General features: G+C 47.3%; 1 protein-coding gene across 1 annotated transcript in view; it reads left to right on the forward strand.

Moving 5' to 3' along the window:
- Positions 1–24,198, forward strand: part of CDH13 (cadherin 13) — a 1,024,187-nt gene that overhangs the window by 522,979 nt on the left and 477,010 nt on the right. The window contains exon 5 of the mRNA XM_077754065.1: positions 3,502–3,654. Within this exon, the coding sequence (XP_077610191.1) occupies positions 3,502–3,654 (153 nt within the window). The remainder of the gene's footprint in view (positions 1–3,501; positions 3,655–24,198) is intronic.

Consider the following 24,198-nt stretch of genomic DNA (forward strand, 5'->3'; position numbering starts at 1 on the left):
CATTTCCAAGGAGGCCATGCCCCTGCTGGTCCAGGGAACCACAACTTGAGACCATGGTTCCAGGGAGCACAGTGCCCTTCATGTCCCTGGGCTGGTGGCCCCAAAATGTTCTGGGGGCACCGTATTTGGTATGGCTGCAGGCGCACTCCTCAGAGTGGACACAGCTCTGAGGACCAGGAGGCAGATTCAGTAGATATGTTAAAGGCAAGGCCTTTAGGGTCACCTGGGGGGGCTCAGTCGGTTAAGCGTCCAGCATCAGCTCAGGTCATGATCTCACAGTTCCTGACTTTGAGCCCCGCGTCGGGCTCTGTGCTGACAGCTCAGAGCCTGGAGCCTGCTTCGGATTCTGTGTCTCCCCCTCTCCATGCACCTACCATGCTCACTCTCTGTCTCTGTCTCTCTCTCTCTCTCCAAAAATGAATAAACAATAAAAAAAATTTTTTTTTAAAAAAAAGCTAGGCCTTTAAAGACAGAGCTATGGAGAGAGAGGATGTGTAGCACAAAGCAGAGGTGTTCACAGTGAGGCTTCCTGCTTCTGGGGAAGAAGTCTGTTAAATCCAACAGCCAAGACCCTGCTTCTGTGAGGTCAAGTGACTCAAGCTCTCTCAGAGCAAGGAACTGAGCCAGACTGGACCTCGGCAGGAGGAAAGGTGGCCCCGGGGGGATTCCTGAGACCAGAATTCACTGTTAAGCAGCAGACCAAGTCGGGGAAGGAAGTGGCCATATTTGCCCCAAGAGCGCCTTCAGGACTTTACAGAAGGCCTGGGGCGCTGTACTCCCAGAGCTCTCTGACCAAGGCAGGGCCCGGGAAGGGGGTCAGAGCACAGAAGACTTCCCCAGCGGGCCTTGTCTGGGGCACAGACGGGGTTAGAAGTCTGCTCCTGTCTCCTGTCACATTGTCTCCCTGCTCAGCACGGCCTTGAAGCAGACCTGCATTCCTTGGGGGTGCTCAGCGGAGTCAGAGGAAGAGGCTTTAATTCATGCTTGGGCCAAAGTGGAAAAGGGGGAGGGAGGGAGTGACAACATAGAGCAGGTTTTGTGTGGCTGCCCCTTCCCACAGTGAGACTGTCCCCAGAGCACTGCTCTTCCCAAGCCACCGACGTTTGCCAGGTTTGTATTTTATTTTATTTTATTTTATTTTTNGGCGCCCCTAGGTTTGTATTTTAAAAGGAAATTTGTGGGGCGCCTGGGTGGCTCAGTGTTTAAGCATCCAAATCTTGGCTTCAGCTCAGGTCATGATCTCACTGTTCATGGGATCGAGCCCCCTCTACGCTGGCAGCATGGATCCTGCTTAGGATTCTCTCTTCCTCTCTCTCTGCACCTCCCCTACTGGTTGTCTCTCTCTCAAAATAAAAACAAATATACATTTTAAAAATAAATTTTAAAAAAAGGAAATTTGTTCTCTTAGGGAGTTTTAAAAAATTTTGTAACATTCATTCATTTTGAGAGACAGAGACAGAGAAAGAAAGAGCATGAGTGGGGGAAGGGCAGAGAGAGGGAGACACAGACTCTGAAGCAGGCTCCAGNTGATCATGGTAATCATTAGCTACAATTCATTGAGCCCCTTCTGAGCACTAGGAAGTACACTTTGCACACACTATCTCATTAAACCCTCAAAAGCCCTGGGAAATAAGGGGTGTTCTCTTCATTTTACAGATGAGGAAATCGAGAGCCAAGAAGGCCAAGAACCATGTTCAAGGTCATAGAGCTGGCCTTTGGCCAATCTCGGACTGGGACATAGGTTCGTCTGAACAGTGGTGTCCTTTATTAAGCAGATATTGGCACTGTTTTCTCCCATATCCCAGGCACTTTGCCAGGCACTGGGATCCAGGGGTGAGCCCAATATGCTGAGGCTGTTGACCCCATGGAGCTCCCAAGCAGGGGGAATGGGTCAGGAGGAGAATGTCAGTTGGATTAAATCAAGTCAAGCAGCAATTGAAAATCCTTTTCATCAGAAGATATCACAAGCCTTATTTTTAGTCTTGCTTGAGATGATATTTTATGTTAATCTTTAAGAAATGCAAACAGAGATAATTGGTGTTTAATCAAAACTCTCAATGTATTTAAGTAAAATCTTCAATCAGAAAAAAAAATTAGATAAAACTTGCTCTGTGGAACTGTCTGTCTCTGACTCGACTGGTCATGGCAGAAAAACCTGGGCAGAAGGGTCATGCTGCCTTAGGCACCACTGCCACCTGGTGGCAGACATCGGAATTGCAGGCTTGGTGCCCCCAACAATGGCCCGTCTTTGAGGGAGGCTGATTCCACCAGAAAGCACCTTTCCTGTCCTAGCTACTGAAAGCCTCCAGGCACAGGTGACAGTGTTCCACAGGTGCCTGTTCATTTGTCAGTTGCTTACAGCTGGATCAATATAGCTGTCATTTAGCTGTTCTGAAAGTTTATTGTGTTTGTGACCTTTAAATTGTTACCATCGAGAAAAACATGGTTACCATTGAATTCTTGTTCACAGATACAGATGATAAAAGTGACATCAAATATACATGAATACTTGGGCAAACTGTAGGACCAATTCACGCAAATAATAGTTCTCTCTTCACTTGGGTATCTTCAAACACTATTTAAAAAAATGAAAGTTGGCTCCTAATTACCCCCGAACCTCACTCAAACCCCATGAATGACTCACAGTTTCTGGAGTGTTGTAGGCTCCCTCTCACCTACCTGCTGCCTGTGTCTGTGCCGTTCCCTCTGTCTAGAACTATCTTCCTCCAGCTCTATCATCTGAATTATCATCAAATGTCAAATCAAGGCTGACAACCTACAGGGAATTCTCTTAAATTCAGAACTGGCATTGTTGCAGAGCAATGTCCCTAAAGAAATGGAAGATGGGTTCTGAGTCCTGTCTTCATCTCTGTCGTAGCTATGACCATGGTTTAATCTCCCTGCCTTTCAGTGGTTTCATCCATTAAGTATGAATGATAATGTCCCCTACTGCCAGCATTGCTGTGAGATTGTTGTTGTTTTTTTAATTCGTAAATGGATGTGAAATGCTTCCACAGCACCATGCCTACCTCCTCGTAAGCAATGGGGCGAGTGGTGCTGTTGATGACTGAATTCTGTAAATAGCTAGAACCTCGGTCAATGCCTGCCCATTACAAGACTGCCCACTCGTTTTTTTCCCCATTGTCCATTCAGTCTTGCTTACAATAAAAAAAATCAATCTCTTTCTTGAGAGTTACAAATAATAAAAATGTCCAGCCTTGAACCTCCTGGAGTTATATTCCCCTCCTAGATCTGTCCTGAGATGTATGGTACCCCAGTGCTGGTAAGCTTCCCCAGCTGTAAGCTGCAGAGGTTTGCATGACAGGATGAAAGGTGTTAAGCAATGATGCTATTTTTGGTGATGCCGCTTTAGTCAACTGTGTCTGGCTGCTCTGTGTTGACACCTGTGATTAGTGAGTTGGTCACCAAGGTATGTTTAAAATGTGCTTTCTCTGTGCTTTTCAGCCAGAGTCTTAAATGTCGTTCTGTTTCTCTGACCAGGTAGTCGATAGTGACAGACCAGAAGGATCTAAGTTCCGGCTCACTGGGAAGGGAGTGGATCAAGAGCCTAAAGGAATTTTCAGAATCAATGAGAACACGGGGAGTGTCTCCGTGACGCAGACCTTGGACAGAGAAACGATCGCTACTTATCAAGTGAGTGCCCCTCAAGTGCCCACCCAACATGCAGACATGGGGCTTTTCGAGACTGTTTTCTTCCCACTGAGCTCATTATTTCTGTGTGCTTCATCAGACCTCGGGCTGTGCGGCGTTAAGTGTGTCTCTGTGGGAGCCGAGTGGCATTGAACCCCAACAGGGTTCAACAGGGTAACAGTGGGGGCCCTATCTCATCAACAGAGTCCTCAGGCCTGTGTGAGACTTTGTGTACTGGAGACCAAGGAGGGGGACCCTTGGAGGATCTCAGAGAGGGTCAGAACCTTTAGGGCAGTGTTGATTTTCCAAAAACCAGCTTGATAATGAATAGCTATAAAAGGTGTAAACCCTCAGATGTGATCATTGTACTTTAAGAAATCTATCCTAAGGAAATAGGGAAATAGATTTTTGTGCAGTAATGTTAGAGCAAGACATGATGCTTAAAATGGAAACAATTTTGCTAAATATTCTGCAATGAGGTAGTGGTTAAATCATGGCACAATTTTGCAAGGAAGTTTTGTACAACCATTTAAAATATTTTGAAGAAGCTCTAGGTATATGGGAGAAATTCAAGATATCAAATGGAAACAGACACACAAACACATATGGTATCCTCTCTGCAGGCTGAGTATTTGCACATGTCACAGTGGGCTTACATTTGTGAAGAAGTGCGATAGAGGAAAAACCAAAGTGTTAATCGTTGTGTTTCTGTGTTATTGACTTTGTCTTTGTGTTTTCTGATTTTTCTAAAAATAATTAAGTTGCTTTGTTATGGAGAAATAGCAGACCTTTTGTAAAAGGATCTACTACTATCCTTCAGTAGATGCCCATTCAGGACACACAGAGCAGAGCAGTGGAAACAGATACTGGGGTGAGCACTGAGTTTCATATGCGCTGGAGGTCAGTCCTATACCTTCTCTACAACACTGCCCAGAAGTTCCATTTTCACAGCCTGTGTTATAGACCCAAGCCTCAAAGGGTAGTGAGCTCAGTCTTTGACAATGTGATGGAATTCCCCGCCATTTTCAGGAAAAGCCTTCCCTGGGTTGCAATGTACTGAGCCGTAAGCAGGCACGATGGCAATGAGGTTCAGCCAACAATGTTTGTCTTCCATCGCCGTTGCCCCAGCCTATGTATTTCCCTGGCTTGGGGTCAGAAGGTGGTGATTGATTTCTAGGACAAGACTGACATCTCTAGTTTTCTTGGTCAAAGCACCGCATAGGAATATCCTGATCCCCTTTCAGAAGCACTACTGCCTCTGCCCCAAACACCCGTGTTCTTCCTTTTCTGCAGATAGAGGGTAGAGGGACACTGCACTGAAAAGTGTGTGCTCTGGTTGGGAAACGGTAAGTTTCAGACACAACAAACTACGGATACAGTACATTTTCTAATTTCATAGCACAGTGATGACATTTGGGAGCTCTGGACATAGCAAATTGATTCGCGTCTCAGCATTGCTACTTTCTGAGCTATGTGATCTTGGGCAACCCACTTACCCTCTCTGATCTTATCATTCTCATCCGTGAAATAAGAATAGTACTAGCACCTTTAAGGATTGTACAAGATAAAATTACTAGCTTTAACTAACTAGCAATTGTTAATCAGCGAGTAAAATAGAGCCTGGTCCATGGCTTGGAGCTTCTCATATTTTTCCTGAAAGTCATATATATCGATCATAGCAATTAAAAACATAATTTTGCACACCTCCACATTAGCTGCATTCAGATCACATCATGGACTAGCTTTGGGAACTTGGGCACGATGTCTGCCTCAACGTTCTTTCTCATCTGTAAAATGGGAATGATAACGATACTGATCTTGCAGGATTTTAATGGATTAAATGAGTTGATATGTGTGAAGCATTTAGAACAATTCCAGAAACACAGTAAGCACTGTATGATCTTACCGCAGGAGCCAGAGATTAATGATGTTGAGGAAGGTAAAGGAGAACTCCAAGGACGTTGCGTTGTAGCCTCGCCCACCCGGATCAAGCATCGATTTTCCATGGGTGATCTTGAGTTTATGTGATAGTTTCAAAATGTACTTCATAGCATAGTGATAAATTGTTCAATTCATGTTTTCTGACACATGTTTGAGAACCTACAGAGTGTGGCGCTTCCCCCACGGTGTTAGGGGAATATGCCGGGAAACCGGACACCCTAGATTCCCTGCCTTCACATGTAGCTTGTATTTTACCGCCGAGGCTCTGTTTCACAATGAACTGCTTTAAACTCCTCACCATGGGACAGGTGTCCATGCCAAGACCTGTGTCTGGTTCGTTGTCTGGCTTGGTTTACGCCCAGCACAGGGCTGTGCATGTCCAGAGGACAGATGCTGGTGCCTGATGGGAATGCGGGCACCCGGCTACAGCAGCCCAGGTTTGGGCTCCACTAGCCTCGGGATCCAGTGTCCAATGCCATCCCCCCCCACCCCACACACACCTCTGGCTCTTAGATCAGTCTTTGTCATGTTTCCTTCCTGTCCAGGCTGAGGAATGCCCCCTACTGCCCTGTGTTTGGTTCTCAGGTATCTGGATTGACTGGGTTACTTTCATTAATATGCTTTGGACACAGGAATGTTGCAAACCCTGTCCATTTCAAGCACCTATTCAAAAATAATTTACTATGTTAGTGGCACTGTTAGGTCCATGGTGCATTCACCATGGTCATGGTCATTGTGGTTGGTAGCAAACACACCTCTTCAACTAGCTGGATCCTCTGCTCCACTTCCCACATTTTCCTTTCCCCTCTGGCAAGTTCAAAAAGCAGAGAGCTTGTGGGTGAATGAATTTCCATTATAATTGCTCCATTGTTGATGTTGTTGTTTAGCCTCAAGTTAAAATCTCCTCACATGCCAGTCACTGCTACTTGCTACTTCCCACACCCCACAGGAAAGCATTCTGAGCTAAGCCTTAGGGATTTGCACGATAAGAAATAACCTGGGATAAATTAATTGGTCCTTGGGCCCCCAAATGTATACCATCATTAAAGCTACTCTTTATTGAACAATACATGGCTAATCCTGCATGAAGCACTCCATACGCACTCTCTTATTTAACTCATTTCACCCAGGAGACTTAAGAAGTATATGTTAACACCATTTTACAGATAAGCAAAGAATTGTTAAATAACTTCTTCAAGGTCTTGCAGCTGTTGAGTATGGAATCTGGGGTCCATATCCACTTCTCTCCACCTCCAAAGCCCTGCACTTCCAACCGCTAAGAAATACCTCTTCCTATTTTGCCCCTTGTTAGAGTCTGATATTTAATCTACGAGTTCCCAGCCCTCTTTCCTCAAGACTCCACTTACTGGGGCTGGGAGGGAGGTGTGACTGTCTGGATGATGGATATCTTCCTAAATATCTTCCTTCTCCATGACCGACTTCCACCTGCCCACTCTCCCTACCCCAGCCCCCAAAGGGCTTCCCAAGCTTCTGACCCAAAGTGGCACCTGGTAAAATAATTTAGCTCTTGCAGTATTGGAAGCTGACATATTAATGCAAAGCCTCCTGAAATATTACTCATTATTATGCATTTTGCCAGCGTTTGAGTGATTTGTGAACTCTTCATTGGAATAAAGTACTGTAAATGATTCATGAATGACCAAGTTTATGAAATTCTATAAAAATATTAGCAGGTGGTAATGATTCCCTCACACTGTGACTATAATCTGCTGGCTGCGAATTTGTCAATATGGCAGGACAGGAGTGGAGTGGGGGACAGAGTCTGTTAGGCAGGTTGGGGGCCAGTTGACAGTCTGGGCTGGGCTCAACGGGGCAGGGGGCAAAGCAGGAAGAAAGGCTGTGGTGGTGGGCTGAGGTCATGGGCAGGACATACTCTGATCTGTTGTCCACGGTTGGGAGACACACTGAGGACTGGGGATGTCAGAACTGGACAGGAGAAAAAAGCGCACTTGGAAAGAGAGAGAGAGAAGCAGTGTTTACTGAGCTCCCATTGGGTGCCCAAGAGCTCTGTAGAGTACTAGATACACAAACCTGTGAAACTGGTTTATTGTCTCACTTTTACCGATGTGCTCGCTGAGGACCAAAGTGGTTCGCAAGATACGTTTTTGTGATGAATGTTGGCATTAATGTTTACTGAGCATTTACAGTGTGCCAAGGCTCTATGCTAACTACCGAAATGATGAGCTCCTTCAGTCTTCACAAAGATGAGCTTAACAATGTTATTGTGCCCAATTACAGAGCTAACAACTAGAACCACCTGTGTTCGCGGCCTCAGCACATGAGCAGCTTTGCCTTGCCTCCGTCTGAATATTTGTTCACATTTTCTGGGGTGTAATTTGCTCTCCTTCAAGCCAATTTCTTGGACACGTTTTGTAGCTAAGATCGTTGCCATAATATGGGAACTCACCTGGCAGAAAGGAGCTGTCCTTGCTCCTCTGTCCCCTTCATTCCTGTGCCTCTGCCCCATTTCTAACCCATATGCAGCTCCAAGACAACCTGGCAAAAACAATACATTAAGGTGAAAAATGATGCTGTCAAGTGGAAATACATGTACCATTCTATTAGTGATGGTAGAGCACTGAATTGTGCAGATTTATCCAGATTGGAGAGTTATGTAGGTGATTAACCTGTTTACAATAATGTCCACGTTGTATGTGGATGATGCACACATTACCTGATAGCCTTGCACTGCCCTTGATAATATTTGTAATTGGAATGCTCCCCCGGCCCTCAGGTATAGGGACAAGCTATGCCCTTTTCCATCCACTAGCCTAGTCTCCCCCACGGCCATCTTTCTTAGGCAGGATTCTTTGTGGTGGTCAGCAAAACACCCTCCAATTAATGTATAAAGAAAGGGATTTATTAAAGGACACAGGGAGCTTAACACAGTTGCCAGAGGACCCAACAACCTGGCTCACGTGGGACTTGCCCCACGGTTGTGCTACAGGAACAATTAATTCATAGCTACAGCTATCAATGATACCGTTCTAGAGCCAGAGTTCTGCACCTTGCCACCATTGACATTTGGGGCTGGACAGTTCTTTGCTCTGGGGGCTCCAGTACATGTAGGGTGTTTAGAAACACGGCTGGTATCTAACTACTGGATCCTGATAGCACTCCCTGATCCCAGTCTTGACGGTCAAAGATGTCTCCAGAATTATTGTTCATTGTCCCAGGGGGGCACAACTGCCCCCCTGGCTGAGAACCACTTTTCCAGGGGAGCTGTCATTGCTGCCACCTCTCCCTACCACTCTGCTCCTGCAATGTTCAGAACTGCAGGAGGGGAGGAGGAGGGGAGCATCTCTGCCTTGACTGCCCGGACACGGGGAGCGAAGCTGACAGCATGCTTTCTGGAACCTTAGATCCACAAAGCAGAGCTGCTTCCTTAAGTCCCACTTACGTTGCCAAGTCTAACCCTGGGATGTTCACAGGGAAGAACTGGGTCGTGCAAAGGACTGTCGCTGAGCTAGCAAGNGGTACCACTTTATCCCAGGGAAGAGGTGGTCAGCGGTAGGCATGGCTGTCCTAGGGCAGCTCCCCAGCCTGTGCACAGGAGAGCATGTGGCCTCACACCTCTGAGCCGCCCTTACTATCATGAGCCTGTCAGTAATGCACGTGGCCTTGGAAAGAGCCTTGTTGGGAGGAGACAGAGAACTTGGGTTAAAAGCTCAGGCTTTGGAATCAGACGCACTGAGGTTTGACTCTGCTCTCATAGGGACTCTAGGAGATTGCCATCTTTACAGGAAAAGCGGGTGAATATCAGCCATTTCACGGTGTCACCGTTGGCAAGTTCTTTATTGTTTCTCGTTTTCTCGTCTTTACATTGACACTAAGATGGCAGCATTGATGCAGTTTTGGAGTGGGGGTGCGGGGGGCGGGGTCCAGAGCCAACTGGCTAAGAAATGATCCTTGAGACACATTTGGTGTAAAAAGGTGATTTTCTTAAAGCAGAAAGAGCTGCCCTGGGGTTGTGAAGAGTGACTGCATTTATACTATGAGGTTGGGGGAGGTAAAGGCTAAAAGGAGGTTTCCAGAAGGACTTTCATATGCAAAAGAGGGTCAGAAGATACCAGAGGCCTAGGTATTGTCAAGCTAAGGTGGTTTTTTCTTCTAGTAAGGCATTAACATTAAGACAGTAGGGGGTTCCGGAGAAATGTTCTACTCTTCCTGCTTCAAGTATTTGTCACTGGGCCACAGATTATAAGGACATTTAATTTTACCTGCTGTTTCCTTCTTGCCCTTGTTCCCACATCACCTCGGAGGGGAGGGTGATGTTAGGACTCCAGGAAACTGAGTCTATAGCTTTCTGGAGGCTCGGCTACTGATAAGATTGTCTTTTTCTTGTAACTGACTAAGGCAGTTATAAACTGATGGAGACTCCTGTCCTTCGGGACTGTAATCACTATCAGTTAACCATTGTTTTTTCCCTTTCCTTTGTTCTTGAGCAGCCAGGAGAGCCTGAGGAATGTCACACCGATCCCACCTTAGAAGTGGGGGGAGTGTGGCTGTCAGCCTTCACTTTGCCCTCCGCTTGCCTTTGGCTCCCTCGTCAGCACCACACCCTGGCTGCGTTGCCATTGGTAAGCGGCAATACAAGAGTGGTTCTCAGTACGGCCACTCGCTAAGTGATCCCGAATTAAGAGCCACCACCGCCCGTACCAGGCTTGGAGGTAAAGCTCCCTGCAGGTGAAACAGAGCTGTAAGTGGTTGCTAGGCACCCAGCTCGCAAAGTGAGATGCCAGTAATATGGTGTGAGGCTTCATAGAAGGGACATGTTTTAGATGGACAGTTTTCAAGCTGTGGCCCCCAGACCAACATCATTATGTGGGAACTTGTTAAAAAGGCACATTCCCGGGCCCACCTGGCTGCGGTCTGGGTATTAACAAGCCCTTCGGGGAGTTCTGGTGCTCACTGTGGTCTGAGACACACACCCCCCCCCCCCCCTCNAGTGTTTGCATCGCCACAGCCGGCTAGATGCATTAATTTGCGTCATTGAACGTGGCCTTGGAATCAGTTCCATTAAAGTCCTCTTGGGGTAACACGTTTGCACCTTAAAGGTGCTTATTTTCCTAGATGCTCTGGTACGCCGGGTGAAAGCCCTCTAAATCCGATTCATGCTCTTCAAAACTGCCTGTTTTTGCTTCAGTAACGGCTCCAGGGAGCCAGGCAGGATTTGTCCTGGGTTTCTCTGCTCCATCCTGTCTAGACTTTGGATAACTGTTAAAGACCATGCTACTGAGTAGTAGTTTTTTTTTTTTTTTTTTTTATATCTCAGAAACCAACCTTTTAGGCCAGAGATGAAAGTGTCTTCAGAATATTTGAGCTGGCACAGGAGAAAATTCCTGCTAGGAGGAAGCTGGCCCCAGGGTCAGCAGAATCAGCTTTTCTGTCTTACTAGATCTGTAACCTTGAGTAAGTTATTTCTCGTTCTCAAATTTTGTTGCACATTAAAACCATCTGGGGAGATTTTATTTTTTATAATTTTTAAGGTTTATTTTTATTTATTTGAGAGAGAGAGAGAGAGAGAGAGAGAGCAAGCAGTAGAGAGGCAGAGAGAGAGGGAGATAGAGAATCCCAAGCAGGTTCCACACTGTCAGTGCAGAGCCCAGTGCGGGGCTCAAACTCACGAACTGTGAGATCGTGACCTGAGCTTAAACCAAGAGTTGGACTCTTAACTGACTGAGCCTCATCTGGGGAGATTTTAAAACTCCTGATATCCAAGCTGCACTCCAAACCAATTAAATCAGAGTGTCTTGGAGCAGGACCAAGTATGTTTATAAAACTCCAGATGTTTCCATTGTGAAGCCAAATTTGAGAACCCCTGGATTCATATAACCCATCTGTACCCTGGTTTATTTGAATGGGGATGATGACCCCATCCTGGTAGCTTTGTTGTGAATCTCAAGTGAGACAGTACACAGAGGAGTTTCTAACACATATCGTAGAAAATCAAAGATCTTACTTCCCCTTCAATCAACTGTCTGACTCTGAGCAAACATCTGAAGCTCACTACTTTCTGGCGTCTCTTTGGACAAAAGCACTTAAAAAACTGAAATACAGAAAAAAAGAATTGGATAAAGGAATGGACAGGTTGTCTTGTAACTAAATTTAGAAAAAAAATAATTCAGAGGCAGCTGAGTGGCTCAGTTGGTTAAGTATCCGACTTTTGGCTTCAGCTCAGAGCATGATCTCACAGTTCGTGAGATAGAGCCCTGCTTTGGACTCCATGCCGACAGTGCATAGCCTTCTTGGGATTCCCTCTCTCTTTCTCTCTCTCTGCCTCTGCCATGCTCTCATGCTCTCTCCTCAAAATAAATAAATAAATTCAAAAAGGAAGGAAGGAAGGGAGGGAAGAGAGTGGGAGAGAAAAAGAACTCAGGATTTGGTTCCGGCTTCTCACCACCCCAGTGCCCCTCACACATCTCCCTTTGGCTCCTTCCTGGTTCGTCTTCACATTTCCCAGCCCTTCGTTTTGCAGCCTGGCTTTATCTGCCAGGCACAGCTCATGAAGCAGAGGCATGAAGAGGTTAAATGACATTGCCTGGGTGCGCCCACCAAGGTGCTCCTGACTGATTATTTGGTCCACTAAGCAAAGATGCTTCCTCACTCAGGGCTGCGCGAACATGGTTTTCTAAATTTCATCAGCACAAACTCCTCGGAAGATGTGCAGCTTGAGTCTTGGCAGGTGGGCAGACCTCACACGCTCAGCCTCTCCTCCCCTCGCCCGCCCGCAGGTGGGCCCCACACAGGCTTAGGGACCGATAAACGTGTGACAGCACCTCCTCTTTGCTCACCCAGTGTCTAACTACAGCTGAATCCAATCCTTGTGGACCCTTCCCACCGGATTTGGTTTTCCAGATGCCAAAGAATCATCACAATACATCACAACAGCAAGAGCCTTGAGATCCATTTAATTTGAGCTGCTAAGCTGACAAATAAGAGTCAGTTAAATAACTGGCCAACAGCTCTGACTCCCAGTACTAAAATCTCTTGCCAATGTTCTATTATCCCCAATAGCAGGCGTGGGGGCTGGCCAGTCTGGGACCAGATCCTGCGAGCGCAGGTAAAACTTTCCGCCTCCCACCCCTGACCCTCCAGCTCTCTACATTAATCGATAGGCATGAAGATTTTTATTTTCATTTGGTGAAAATGAGCAGCGACGAGAAGGGGTTGGTTCAGGGGTGTGGACGAGGAAGAAAGAGGCATGAAAGAGAAGATCAGAACAGGCTGTATTCCCTCCCTCTCTGCTCCTTAAAGTAAGCTTGACACTTGTGGGTTAGAGGGCAGAAAATGACAGGAATTAGTCTTTTTTATGAGATGCCGTGCAAAGTTGGAGGTGAGGAACAGAAGCTAATTAACCCGATTACAAAAGACAGGGTACAATTCTAGGTTCAAGCACTATGGCTGCAAAGCCAAGTGACAAAGGATGATGTACTTCGGAAGAGAGCCATCTCTCCTGCCCCCCAGCCTCCGGGAACTCGGGCAACTTGTTGGTGTGGGCAGGTTGGTAATTAAGGGGTGGATGGCCATGGTGAAATGGGACACTCGAGGGGAAGGAGGAAAGGGAGGAAGAAGATGACATTGATTCAGAGCCTTTGTAGAACCAGCTTTGGGCACCCCGAGAGACACTTGAGGGAATAATAGCAGAATGGGGACTGAGTTCCCCTTGAGCAGGTTGAAAGCTGAAAGTTCTCACGATGGGAGATTAATACAAATGGGAGTCATGTCCTCATCCGGCACTGGGGAGCCACCAACCCTCATGTTACCCACCTCAATTCTGGCCGGCCCTCTGCTGACTGTTTAACTGGGGCAGATTTGAAATGGAGAGAATCTGTGGGCAAAATCCCAGGGTGAAAGGAGAGCATGGAGGAGAGCATGCTTTTGCCAGTGGAGTTTCTCTTCCAGCCAAGAGAAGTGGAGGGAAGCAGGGCAGCGTTTGCAGAAAGGCAACTTGGGACCCCCAGAAGGATGCGTCCATGTCAGGGAGGGCACACGCCCGGCAGCCCATCGGGCAGGATTCAGATCAACCACAGGACTGATTCGTGTGAGCCGCTGTTTCAAGGTGCTGGGGACAGAGCTGCGAACCACCAAGATCCTTCTTTACAGAACTCTCTCCATAAACAGACGTTAGCAAGTATGTGACATGTCAGCTGGGTATAGAACTGGGAATAAAAATGGAACAGATGAACCATGCAGAGAGGGAGACAAGGTGCTTTGTGGTCCTGCCAGGCCATGGTGGGAGGTGACATTTGAGGGTGGGCCTGATGGAAAGTCTGAGGGCAGAGTGCTGTCCTTCTCTCCCAGTATCCTTGATGGCAGGGGTTCTCGACCACATTGTCACCCACTGTCAGCAGGGTGATGTGCCCCCCAGGGTGCATCTAGCAATGTTGGAGACATTTTTGGTTGTCACAGCAGGGGGAAGTGATGCTAATGGCATCTGGGTCAGAGATGTTGTTCGATATCTTAGAGTGCACAGGACAGACCCTGCCTGCTGTGATCTACAGGTGCCAGCACAGGGCTGGCCTCTGAGGGGGTCTGAAAATATCCCATAGTTTGTTCGCTCAGATATTCACCAAGCTCGAATAGGCAAGAGGTCTGTCTTCACTTCCAGGGCACCAGAGCCAGGGATACTGCCCTGTCCTTGTAAAGCTCCCAGTCTAGCTGGGGACATCGCCACATGACAAGGGCAGGGGCCAGGAACAGCCTTCCAGAGGACGTGACATGAAAGCAAGTACTTGAGAACGAAGAGTCTGCCAGGTGACAGGTCAGGAGGAGTGTTCCAGGGTGAGCGGATGGAAGAAAGGGCTTAAGGCAGCTCTGCAGGAGAGCAGGGCCCCTGTGAGAGACACAGAACGTCCCAGGACCCGAGTGCTAAGGGTTGAGCTTAGAAATAACACCCCGTGGTGACAGGCAGATGTTAGAGGATTTTAGGCTGAAGAGTGACACGATCAGATTTGGGTTTTGCAGGGACTGTGTTGGTTGCCAGCAGCGAATAAGTGGGAAGTAGCAAGTCATGTCCCCGGGTCTCTGAAGCCAGAGTGGCACATGTCGGATAAACAGTTTTCTCACGCAAGAAGACTTGGAACATGATGTGTCCAGACTCCTAGTGAGGAATTCACTGCCCTTTGAGAGGAAGGGTAGCGGGAATCAGGGAGGCCTCACAGGGCAGAGTAAGGAGCTTGGATTTTATCCTAAGGAAGCCTAGGAGGGCTTCAGCAAACGAGTGACATCCTTGCATTTCAGGAAGACTTATTTGAGCAAGTCAACAGTAACATACAAATTGCCATGAAATGGGAATCAATTCAAAAAGGCATTCATTTGTTGAGAACCCAGTACCTACCAGGCACTCGGAGAAAAGAGATAAAAGACAACAGCTTTAACGTTCCCTTGTAGACAAGAGCAAACCAGAGGACTCTTCTTTATTCTGAACCCATGAGGATGAGACAGGGAGCTCTTATGTTGGCCGGTCCTTTCCGTTTCATTTGACTCAGTCTCCAGGCCAAGTGAACATTCTTTGTTAAAACTCCAAGCTTTCAGTTCTGTTTCCTGTGGGAGTTTATCAGAGTGCTATCTCAAAATTATTTATTAATCACAGTTGGCTGGACCTGTTAGCTATTGATTCATTTGATTGGCATCTGTTTTAAGATCTTTATTGTGAAGAAGGCTTATCTTGTTCTCACAGCAAGGCATTCGATGCAGAAAGATCGTTTCCATATAATTTTTCTTTCTTCAGAAGGGGCAGAAGTTTGCATAACAGGCCCCTTGAGCAGAGTCCATCTTTTCGGGTACCATGTTGGAAGGGTGACTGCTCACTGAAAAGGACTTGATTGCATTCTGTCACTCAGGGATGCCCCCTCCCTGCCTGCCATGGGGGCTACACGGAGCCTCACTTTCTGTGCCAGAGCAGGCACTCCAGAGGGAGAGTAAACTGAATGCATCCTCACTGCACGATGGCTGTGCATGTCAAACATTAGTGGGATCCGAGACCGGATTGAACCGATGTTTGGCAAGAAAACACCAGGAGGAGAGCCCTGTGCTCTTCCAAGTTGTGTGCTTCTCACAGCCACCTGGCTTGGGGTGCACATTCAGCTGATGGCTAACACCTGGGGCAGAGCACAAGAGGTCTTGGCCAGCCAGTCGTAAAGGCTCAGAAAACTGGGTGACTGGTGTTACACAATTCATTGTAAATGCATTTTGTTGTTGTTGTTGAAGTTTATTTATTTTGAGAGAGAGAAAGAGAAATCAAGTAGGGGAGGGGCAGAGAGAGAGGGAGAGGGAGAATCCCAAGTAGGCTCCATACTGTCAGCACAGAGCCCAACATGAGGCTTGAACCCATGAACCATGAGATCACGACCTGAACCGAAGCCAAGAGTCGGACACTTAGCTGACTGAGCCACCCAGGTGCCCCACATAAATGCATTTTCTGTTCAAGTTTCAGTGCGGAGCTGGGGTGCCTGGGTGGCTCCATCAATCAGGCGTCCGACTTCAACCCACGATCTCGTGGTTTGTGGGTTCGAGCCCTGCGTCGGGCTCTGTGCTGATAGCTTGGAGCCTGGAGCTGCTTCAGATTCTGTGTCTCCCTCTCTTTGCCCCTCCCCTGCTCACACCCTTGTCTCTCTCTTTCTCAAAAATAAAGAAACATTTAAAAAAAGTTTAAACTCAACCGGCAGGGTTGCGTGAGCTTCACATGGGATAACGTGTGTGCTCTGCTGCTGAGCCTGCCACCTAACCAATGCAGGTTTTCACCGACCAGGCTCCAGCTTAGCTGGTCACTGGCACGCTGTGGCTCCAGCGGGCCCCAGCCCCTCCACCCTTGATTCTGAGAGGCACCCAGTAAGGTTCTAGCAGAGCTTACCAGTGCCCGCTTTTTATTCTTCATGGTGTCTTTAATTTTTTTTTCTTATTGCAGAAGACAAATCCCATTTCCTTACTCCTGAGGGAAAACTAATTCCAGCAAAGGCCATTTGTCTCTGGTACCTTAAGATCTCGATAATTTACTGCAAGTTTATTTTTATTGAAAATTATGTAGATATTATTCAGAAACACAATTTCCAACTATACAGAACACTTAAGCAGATTATATTTTAAGTGTTAATACATATAGTGAGGATATGTGCTGGAATGTGCATTTCTCAGAGATACTTTTTTCTTTTTTTATGACTCTCTGCCTTTGAGATCCTCAAACTTGCGTGTTATGAAGTGCTGAAGGATTAAAATATTTTCCAAATGGATATTATGTTATAAGTTATGGGTTGTTACCATTTGACTGCAATTCAAACTCATGACACTTTATATCACTTATATGATTAATTCAGAAATGATTTGCATTTAAATGCATTTAAGATCTTTTACTTGTGATCCCAAATGTACCTATTTAAGCCTGGCAGAAGCACTACAGTCTCTTAAGTGATGGACCCCTCCCCCCCCAGTTAGGTGGGCCCAAAAAGGATTCAGATATTAATATATAGCATAGCTTTTTCAAAGTGTTTCTGAGAACTCTAAGAACTGAGAGGTGCCCATGAGAGCACGTGTGCACGCGCGCACACACACACACACACACACACACACTCCCTTGGGAACATTTGGGAAACCCTGAAAGTTTGGAAAACACTGAAAATTATAATTGCTTCTTTAAAATTCACAGTGCACATTTAACATACTAAAGACATTTTAAAGACCTGCAGTTGAGAAACCTGTTTAAGCCAGTATATTCCACGTATTTCAAAACCTAAACTTTCAACAACGTTCTCCTAGAGGATCTATTAACCATCATTAAAAAAATCACACTGTGGATAATGTTGGTGGGAAAAATATTAAGTTAATGAGCTCAGAGCAGTCAGCACGAACACATCCGATGGGTGTCAGCCCGCTTTTCAGGGACGCCACACCGTCAGCCATTCTGGAAAAACAATTCTGGAGATATTTTGACATTCTTTCTCCATTAATGTAGTGGAAACTGGTCCCCGTCACTTCCTGCTATTTCAGTGAGTCCATGAACTGATAAACAGATGTGGTCTATGCGCATGAGAGGATATTCCTCAGCCACACAAAGGGGTGACACACTGATTCACGCAGAGGATTCTGGAAAGTGTGACACCGAGTGGAAGCCAGACACAAAAGGTTGCATGCCGTGCGACTCCACGAATATGAAATGTCTCCAGTAGGGAAATCATAGAAACAGAAAGCAGATTAACAGGGGAATTATGGGTATGGGGTATCCTTTGGGGTTGGTGAAACGAACTGCAACATTGTGACTCCTCTAAATCCTTCTCACGTGTTTGGTTTAAAAGGGTTAATTTCTTACTTTGTGATCGCCTCGATTTTCTTTAAATCATGGGAAAGGGAGGAGAAGGAGGGAGGAGAGAATGACAGGGCAAGAAACCCAGGTGTAACGAGGAGGGGAGGAGCGTAAGGAGGGTGAGGAGGGCAGGGGGGAGGGGACAGAGAGGATGGGGGGCTGCCCTGCTGTGGTCTGCAGGGCAGGGTGGACAACTGATCTGTGTTGGACAATGTGAGGAAAATGTAGCCCAGAGAGAGGTTCGAGACACAAGACTGGCCATTGAGAGAAGGTGGAGGAGAAGGTGGTTCCCCTGACTGGGAACCCACAGCAGGGGAAGGTGTTGATGACCACAGCTTGGTGGCCCACACTCATGTCTTTGCTCTGGAGAGGGAGGCCATGACACTAACAACGCTGAACTTGCAGGGCCCTTCTGACCCGTGTCGTGTCGTGACTTTGGGCTCTGCTTAAAGTAGACCCCCAGACTGCATAACCTTCCGCTTCCTGGACCAACCCTGTGAGCTAGCCTGGTAGAACCCGTGTCTATCCTCACATTGTCAAACTTCATACTCATTAGTGCCTGCTAAAAGCCAGGTGCTTGCATGTCACAGAAGGGCTAGACAACTGTGATCCGGCAGAACTTTGGGCAGTGATGGAAAAGTCTGCTTCTGCGCTATCCGATATGGTGCAGACCAGTACGGTGGCCACTGAGTGCCAGAACTATGGCTAGTGTAATACTGAAGCTGAGTTCTTCACTTTATTTAGTTTTAGTTCATTTTAATGTAAATAGTCACACGGCTGGTGGCTACTATATGCAGGTCCAGGAGATCTCGGGGGGAAATGCTACCTTTAGCATCATCCAGGTCTGTGTTCCTTGTGGTGTTACCTCTTTCTAGCCATGTCCTTGGACGCAGGTTGCTTAATCTCTGGGCCTTAGTTTCCTGACCTGTGAAAAGGGAGCAATTATAGGATCTACCTCCTAGAGCTTTTGTCAAGGTGAAATGAGATAGTGAATGTTGAATGCACAGAACTGAGCGTCTAATGAGTGCTTTGCTAAACATTTTCTGTGCCTTCTGATGTTGGTAATTCATCCAGGCTTTACACTGCTATGCTTTGAAGAAATGAGGCCTCAGAGGGTGATGTGACTGTGCTCAGAGTCATAGAACCAACCAGAAGGCAGGAGAGTGGGAATTTACTCCCATGTGTTCCAATGTCAAGGTCCATTGGCTGGCTGTCACACTGTGTTCCTTCCCCCTTGGACTCCTTGATTGCCAAGTTCATTTCTCCCGAGAGGATAAGGTGGGGACTGAGGGGCAGCTCTTGCTTTCTCCATAAACTGGTTCATTCAATACGAGCTGCTCTGTTCTTTGTTGAGAAAGGATGTCTGGGAGCCATTGAAATCCTAGGGAAAATTCATGAGTGGTGAGTAGGCTTCTGTCTCCACAACGGCCTTTGTTTCTTGCGTAGGTTGTTTCTAGGTAGGTTCTGGGCTGGACTACGAAAGATGAGTCAAATCTCTCAGACGCACTGTGGATTCAACCGATCTTGATGTGTGTTTGGAGACATCGAACATCCCCTTTTGAATAGTTTCTTCTTCATGCTGTACAAAGCTGTCTCCAAATCCTAGAGAACAAGGTCTGACAAAGATAGAAGCAAGACCGACTTCTTTTTCTAACCGTAGTTTTGAGGGGCACATGCATCCCGCTGTCCTCACCTCTGGGCTAAGAGCAGAGTTGGGGCCTGGAATGAATCTCTTACTGAGATCTGAGAGATGAATCAGCCCCTGCGAAACGTCCCGTGTGTGCTGTTGAAAGCATCTCGGTGACAGTGTCACGGAAAGCTTCAGAAGCCAGGAATCGGTGCTGGTCTGGAGGCTAATGCTTCACTGCCCACCCGAAATACGGTGCGTGTCTTGTCACACTGTCTGTTTAACAGCCCCGACCGTGTCATTCTTAAGAGAAACAGAGTTAGGTTTCATTAACGTGAGAGATCAGTGGTAGCTCGGTTCTAAGCTGTCGCTGCAGAGGGCGAGCAGCAGCGTTAGGTCCTCAAGTTGGAAACATAAAAGACAAATGGGAGGAGGCAGTGAAATTAGTGCCTTCCCGCCTGGACGCTTTGCCACCAGAGTGCGAGGGAAGAGGGGAAGCCCTTTCCAAACACAGAGTGGCTCCCAAAGGCAATTAATATCTTTAAATCTAAAAAAGACCCACCTGCCCTGGTAAGATTCACGTGCCTCCCCTCCAACACTATGACCCCGGGATCGTCCTCTTTTGTTTCCCATCAAGCTGGGGCCATCAAACTGGCTCGCTCTGTGTAGCTGCATGTAACTGTAAGCCTTTCCGAAAGGTCCTGGGGTCCCCAGCAAGTCAAGAAGACAGAAAGGCAAAGCATCATTATAGCCAGCCTACCTCCTACGACTGTGTTTGCTTATTCTGAAGTGTGCTTCCCTTTCCCACCTGCCCCACTCATTCACTCATTCATACACTCAACTCACCAGATGGCTATTTGGCTCCTACCACCTTCAGATGCTGTTCAGGGCACTAAGCGATGACCCAAAGTCCCTGCTTTTGGGGAACATATAGCAGGAGAGCAGGCAGGTGGCATAAAATGCCCTCAGTAAAATTAAACAGGGTGAGGAGGATGCTAAAAGCAAGGAATAAGTGACATCTATTTTATACGGGATAGTCCAGGCTGGCCTCTGTGAAGAGGAGACAGTTAAGGAGAGGCCTGATGAAAGAGAAGGATGTGAACCTTGCAGAAATCTGCATGGAAAGAGAGCCACACAGGTGAGCAGCCAGCCAGATGAGGGGCAGAGAGTGCAGCAAAGGACAGGATCCTGCAACCTGGGAAGGAGCTCAGGGAAACTCCTAGGGAAAGATTTTTAGCTTTTGCTGAGGTGACCTCAATTCTTTCCCCAGGGCCGCGACCCGTTTCAATGGCCCTGACAACAAGTGCAAAGGCCCTGGGGCGGAAGTGAGGTTAATGCGCTTAAAGAAGATAGGAGGGGGAAGAAGAGGGTCATGCAAGCTTTCCAGGCCTTTGTGTGGATTTCGGCTTCTTTTTTTTTTTTTTTAATGTTTTATTTATTTATTTATTTCTAGGAGAGAGAGAGGCAGTGTGAGCAGGGGAGGGTCAGAGAGAGAGGGAGTCACAGACTGAAACAGGCTCCAGGCTCTGAGCTGGCAGTCAGCACAGAGCCCGACGCGGGGCTCGAACCCACGAACCGCGAGATCATGACCTAAGCAAAAGTCGGACGCTCAACCGACTAAGCCACCCAGGCGCCCCTGGACTTCGGCTTCTGAGTGAAATGGGAAACGTTGAAGGTTTTGAGCAGAGACAGGATGCAATGTGCCATGTCTTTCACCAGGAATTCTGGCAGGACTGTGGCAAATAGGCTGAAGGGGGCTGCAGTGGACGCAGAAAGCCAGGCAGCAGGCTCCAGGCTATGGTGATAAGCAGGTGAGAGAGGGTGGGCTTGTGTCAAAGCAGCCAAGGCCCAGGTGATAAGGGGCTGGATGTGAGCTGTGTCTAGAAGAAACCGACAACAGCATTTGCTGCTAGATTAAATGTAGTGAGAAAAAGAGGCCTGGACAGTGATCAGGAGTCAGAAGGCCGGACAGACTGCCATTCACTGAGGTGGGGTGACCGGGAGGAGCAGGCGCCCAGAGGGAGCCCGTGCCAGGTGGAGACGCCGTTAGACAGACAGGCTGGTCATCCTCTGGGGCTACAGGGTGTCCTTCAAACTTTTTGAATCACAGCCGAGGTAAACTCAGACCAAGTTTTTTCTTTTCTTTTTTTTTTNAAGTTTTTTCTAAATCAGATGTGTTTGGAGGAGCTGAATGGCCCAGTCAGGAGGGGCTGGGCTTCTAGAGGGACGTACTGCCCTGCAGAGCGAGCCCACCAACAGCGGCCACAGGGTCCACATCTGAGTCCCAGGGACAGTAGTGGGAGGGCCTCCAGAACGCGTGTCAGCGGATCGTCTTCTTGAAGACCCTACTGTTCCTCTTGGGCCACCACCACAGAATGCCACAGACTGGCACTCAAACCACAGACATTTATTCCCACCTTTCTGGAGGCCAGATGTCCAAGATCAAGGTGCTGGAGGGCTGGTTTCTCCCCAGGCCTCTCTTGGCTTACACACGGTTGTCTCGCTGAGACCCCATATGACCTCTTCTCTCTGTGACCCGTGGCGCAGCACTGAGGAAACTGAGGCAGAGAGAGCTTACATGGCTTCCACGAGACACAGTTAGTAATCGGTGGAGCCCCGTCCTGAGCAAGCTGGAATATAAGGTCATCACACCTACGTGAAGTCCGTATTTGAGGTCCCAGCCTCAGTGAAAGTGAAAGTGCAACAAGAAATCTATCCAACAAAATTTTTATCCCAATCGCCGTATATTTAGATTTTTTTTAAAATATAGCATCACCGTTTTCAGTGTATCTTCCTCATTAGCTATGCAGGCCCTGCACGTACGGCTTTACCAGCTTCGTGGAAAAGGCCTTCATGGACCCACCCAGTTCACGTCTACAGAAACGCAGCCTCCTGAAGCCCGTCCACACCTGTGCCCCTGAAATTAGAAACATACATAAGTGCCAAGCTTTCTGCTTGGCGAAGGTGTATTGACCTTTCTTTCTGCATCCGTTTGTTTTTAACTGCCGACGATTCTGTCTGTATTTTTGTCTGCAGCTCCGTCTTTACTGATGGTGTTTGTTTTAGATTTGTGAGCTGAGCGAGGGGCTGAGGCAGCGCACTTTAGATGGGCCCCTCCGTGTTGGCACAGCACTTTGTAAATAAAGACCCAATAATTCACCCAACAAACAGGGGCGAGCGGTTACTGCGCCTGAAGCCGTGTGCAGGGCACATGGCTGGTATGCACCCGTGTGGCATCAGGGAGTCCTGTTTCCCCAGAATACATGGTTAGTAATAACAGTGCTGGGGTGCCAACTTATAGAGCCCTGTATGGTCTTATCTGCCAGGAACTGTACTCTGTGTCAGATATGCATGCTCTTGATGAACCTGCGCCACTAAGCAGTGTTTCCCAAAGTGTGTTCCTCAGAACACTCTTTCTGGAAAAGTGTTGATAGATGCTGATTGTTAGGGGTCCCCAAGACCACCCCTAGTTTTGGTAGTTCTCTAAAAGAACTTACAGACTTGCATGTGGTCATTCTCAGGGAAAGGATACCAAGCAAAATGGGCATCAGAAAAAGGTGCGAGGGGCCAAGTTCAGAGAAAACCAGGTGTGAGCTGCGGGGGCGCCTTTCCTAAAGGAGTCACCCAGGATGTGCTCGTTCACCCAACAAGGAGTGTGAAGCATCTGCTGGGGAAGCACGCTGGAGACTGAGTGCCCAGGGATTTTATTGAGGACTGGTCACATAGGCATCCTCTGCCTGGCATGTGGCAAGATTGCAGACTTCCAGAAGGAAAGCAGGTATTCAGCATAAACCGTATAGTGTTGCACGAACAGGTTAGGCACATGAGCCACTGGTATCAGCTAAGGAGTGGCGAGGACCTTGCCCACACCCAAGTTCCACATGCCAGGCAAGGGCCAGCCTTGGAAGCGGACGTTTGGAGGGACAGCTGACTCAGACCCGCGGTGTTAGCTCTTTTCTGCACGCTGTCAATTAGGCTGGCTTCTTTTCCTGTGGATTCTGACAGCTCAGCCTTACGTGACCAGGGGCTACCACTCCCCGCCCCCCGCCGCCCCCAGCAGAGCGTCTCAGAAGATGTCTGCTTTGTTGGAAATGACCCAGAAGTTTTGGTGGGAAGATGATAGTAGTCTCATTAAACTTAAAGTCAAACACTGGAGAAAATCCATTGCAGGAAAAGACGATTTTAAAATTTATGATTTCTTTTACTTGACACTTCAGCACCGACAGATAATTGTCAATTTAAGTAACGTCTCAGACGCCGCTCAGAGGTACTAAGAGAGAAAAGTGCTGAAGCTGATCTGGCCTCCTTGGAAGGTAAAACCTGAGAAACCCATCCAGACTGAGAATTGTTACTTGTGGTCTTTACAAACCTATCATCAACGAGCCCTCTGTTAACTAAATAATCAATAGGCCTTCTCACTTGAAATGTAAATTCAAATAGTTTCGCCATGCAGGGGACATTAGCCGGGGTGAGACCTTGAGCTTTGAAATTTAATTTAAATGTGTTTTCAGCATATTAAAAAGCCTAATCGAATTAGTGCTTCTTGTATCACCAGGAAGGTTTTTTTGCCTAAGTCTGAATTAGCTGTAATTTATTGTTACAATCAAGATTCTAGAATAGGCTTTTATTTAGTCCAGCGTTTGGACTGGAATTTATTCCT

Source organism: Crocuta crocuta, unplaced genomic scaffold (genome assembly GCF_008692635.1).
Source record: "Crocuta crocuta isolate KB4526 unplaced genomic scaffold, BGI_CrCroc_1.0 scaffold61, whole genome shotgun sequence".
In the NCBI taxonomy this organism is placed as follows: domain Eukaryota; kingdom Metazoa; phylum Chordata; class Mammalia; order Carnivora; family Hyaenidae; genus Crocuta; species Crocuta crocuta.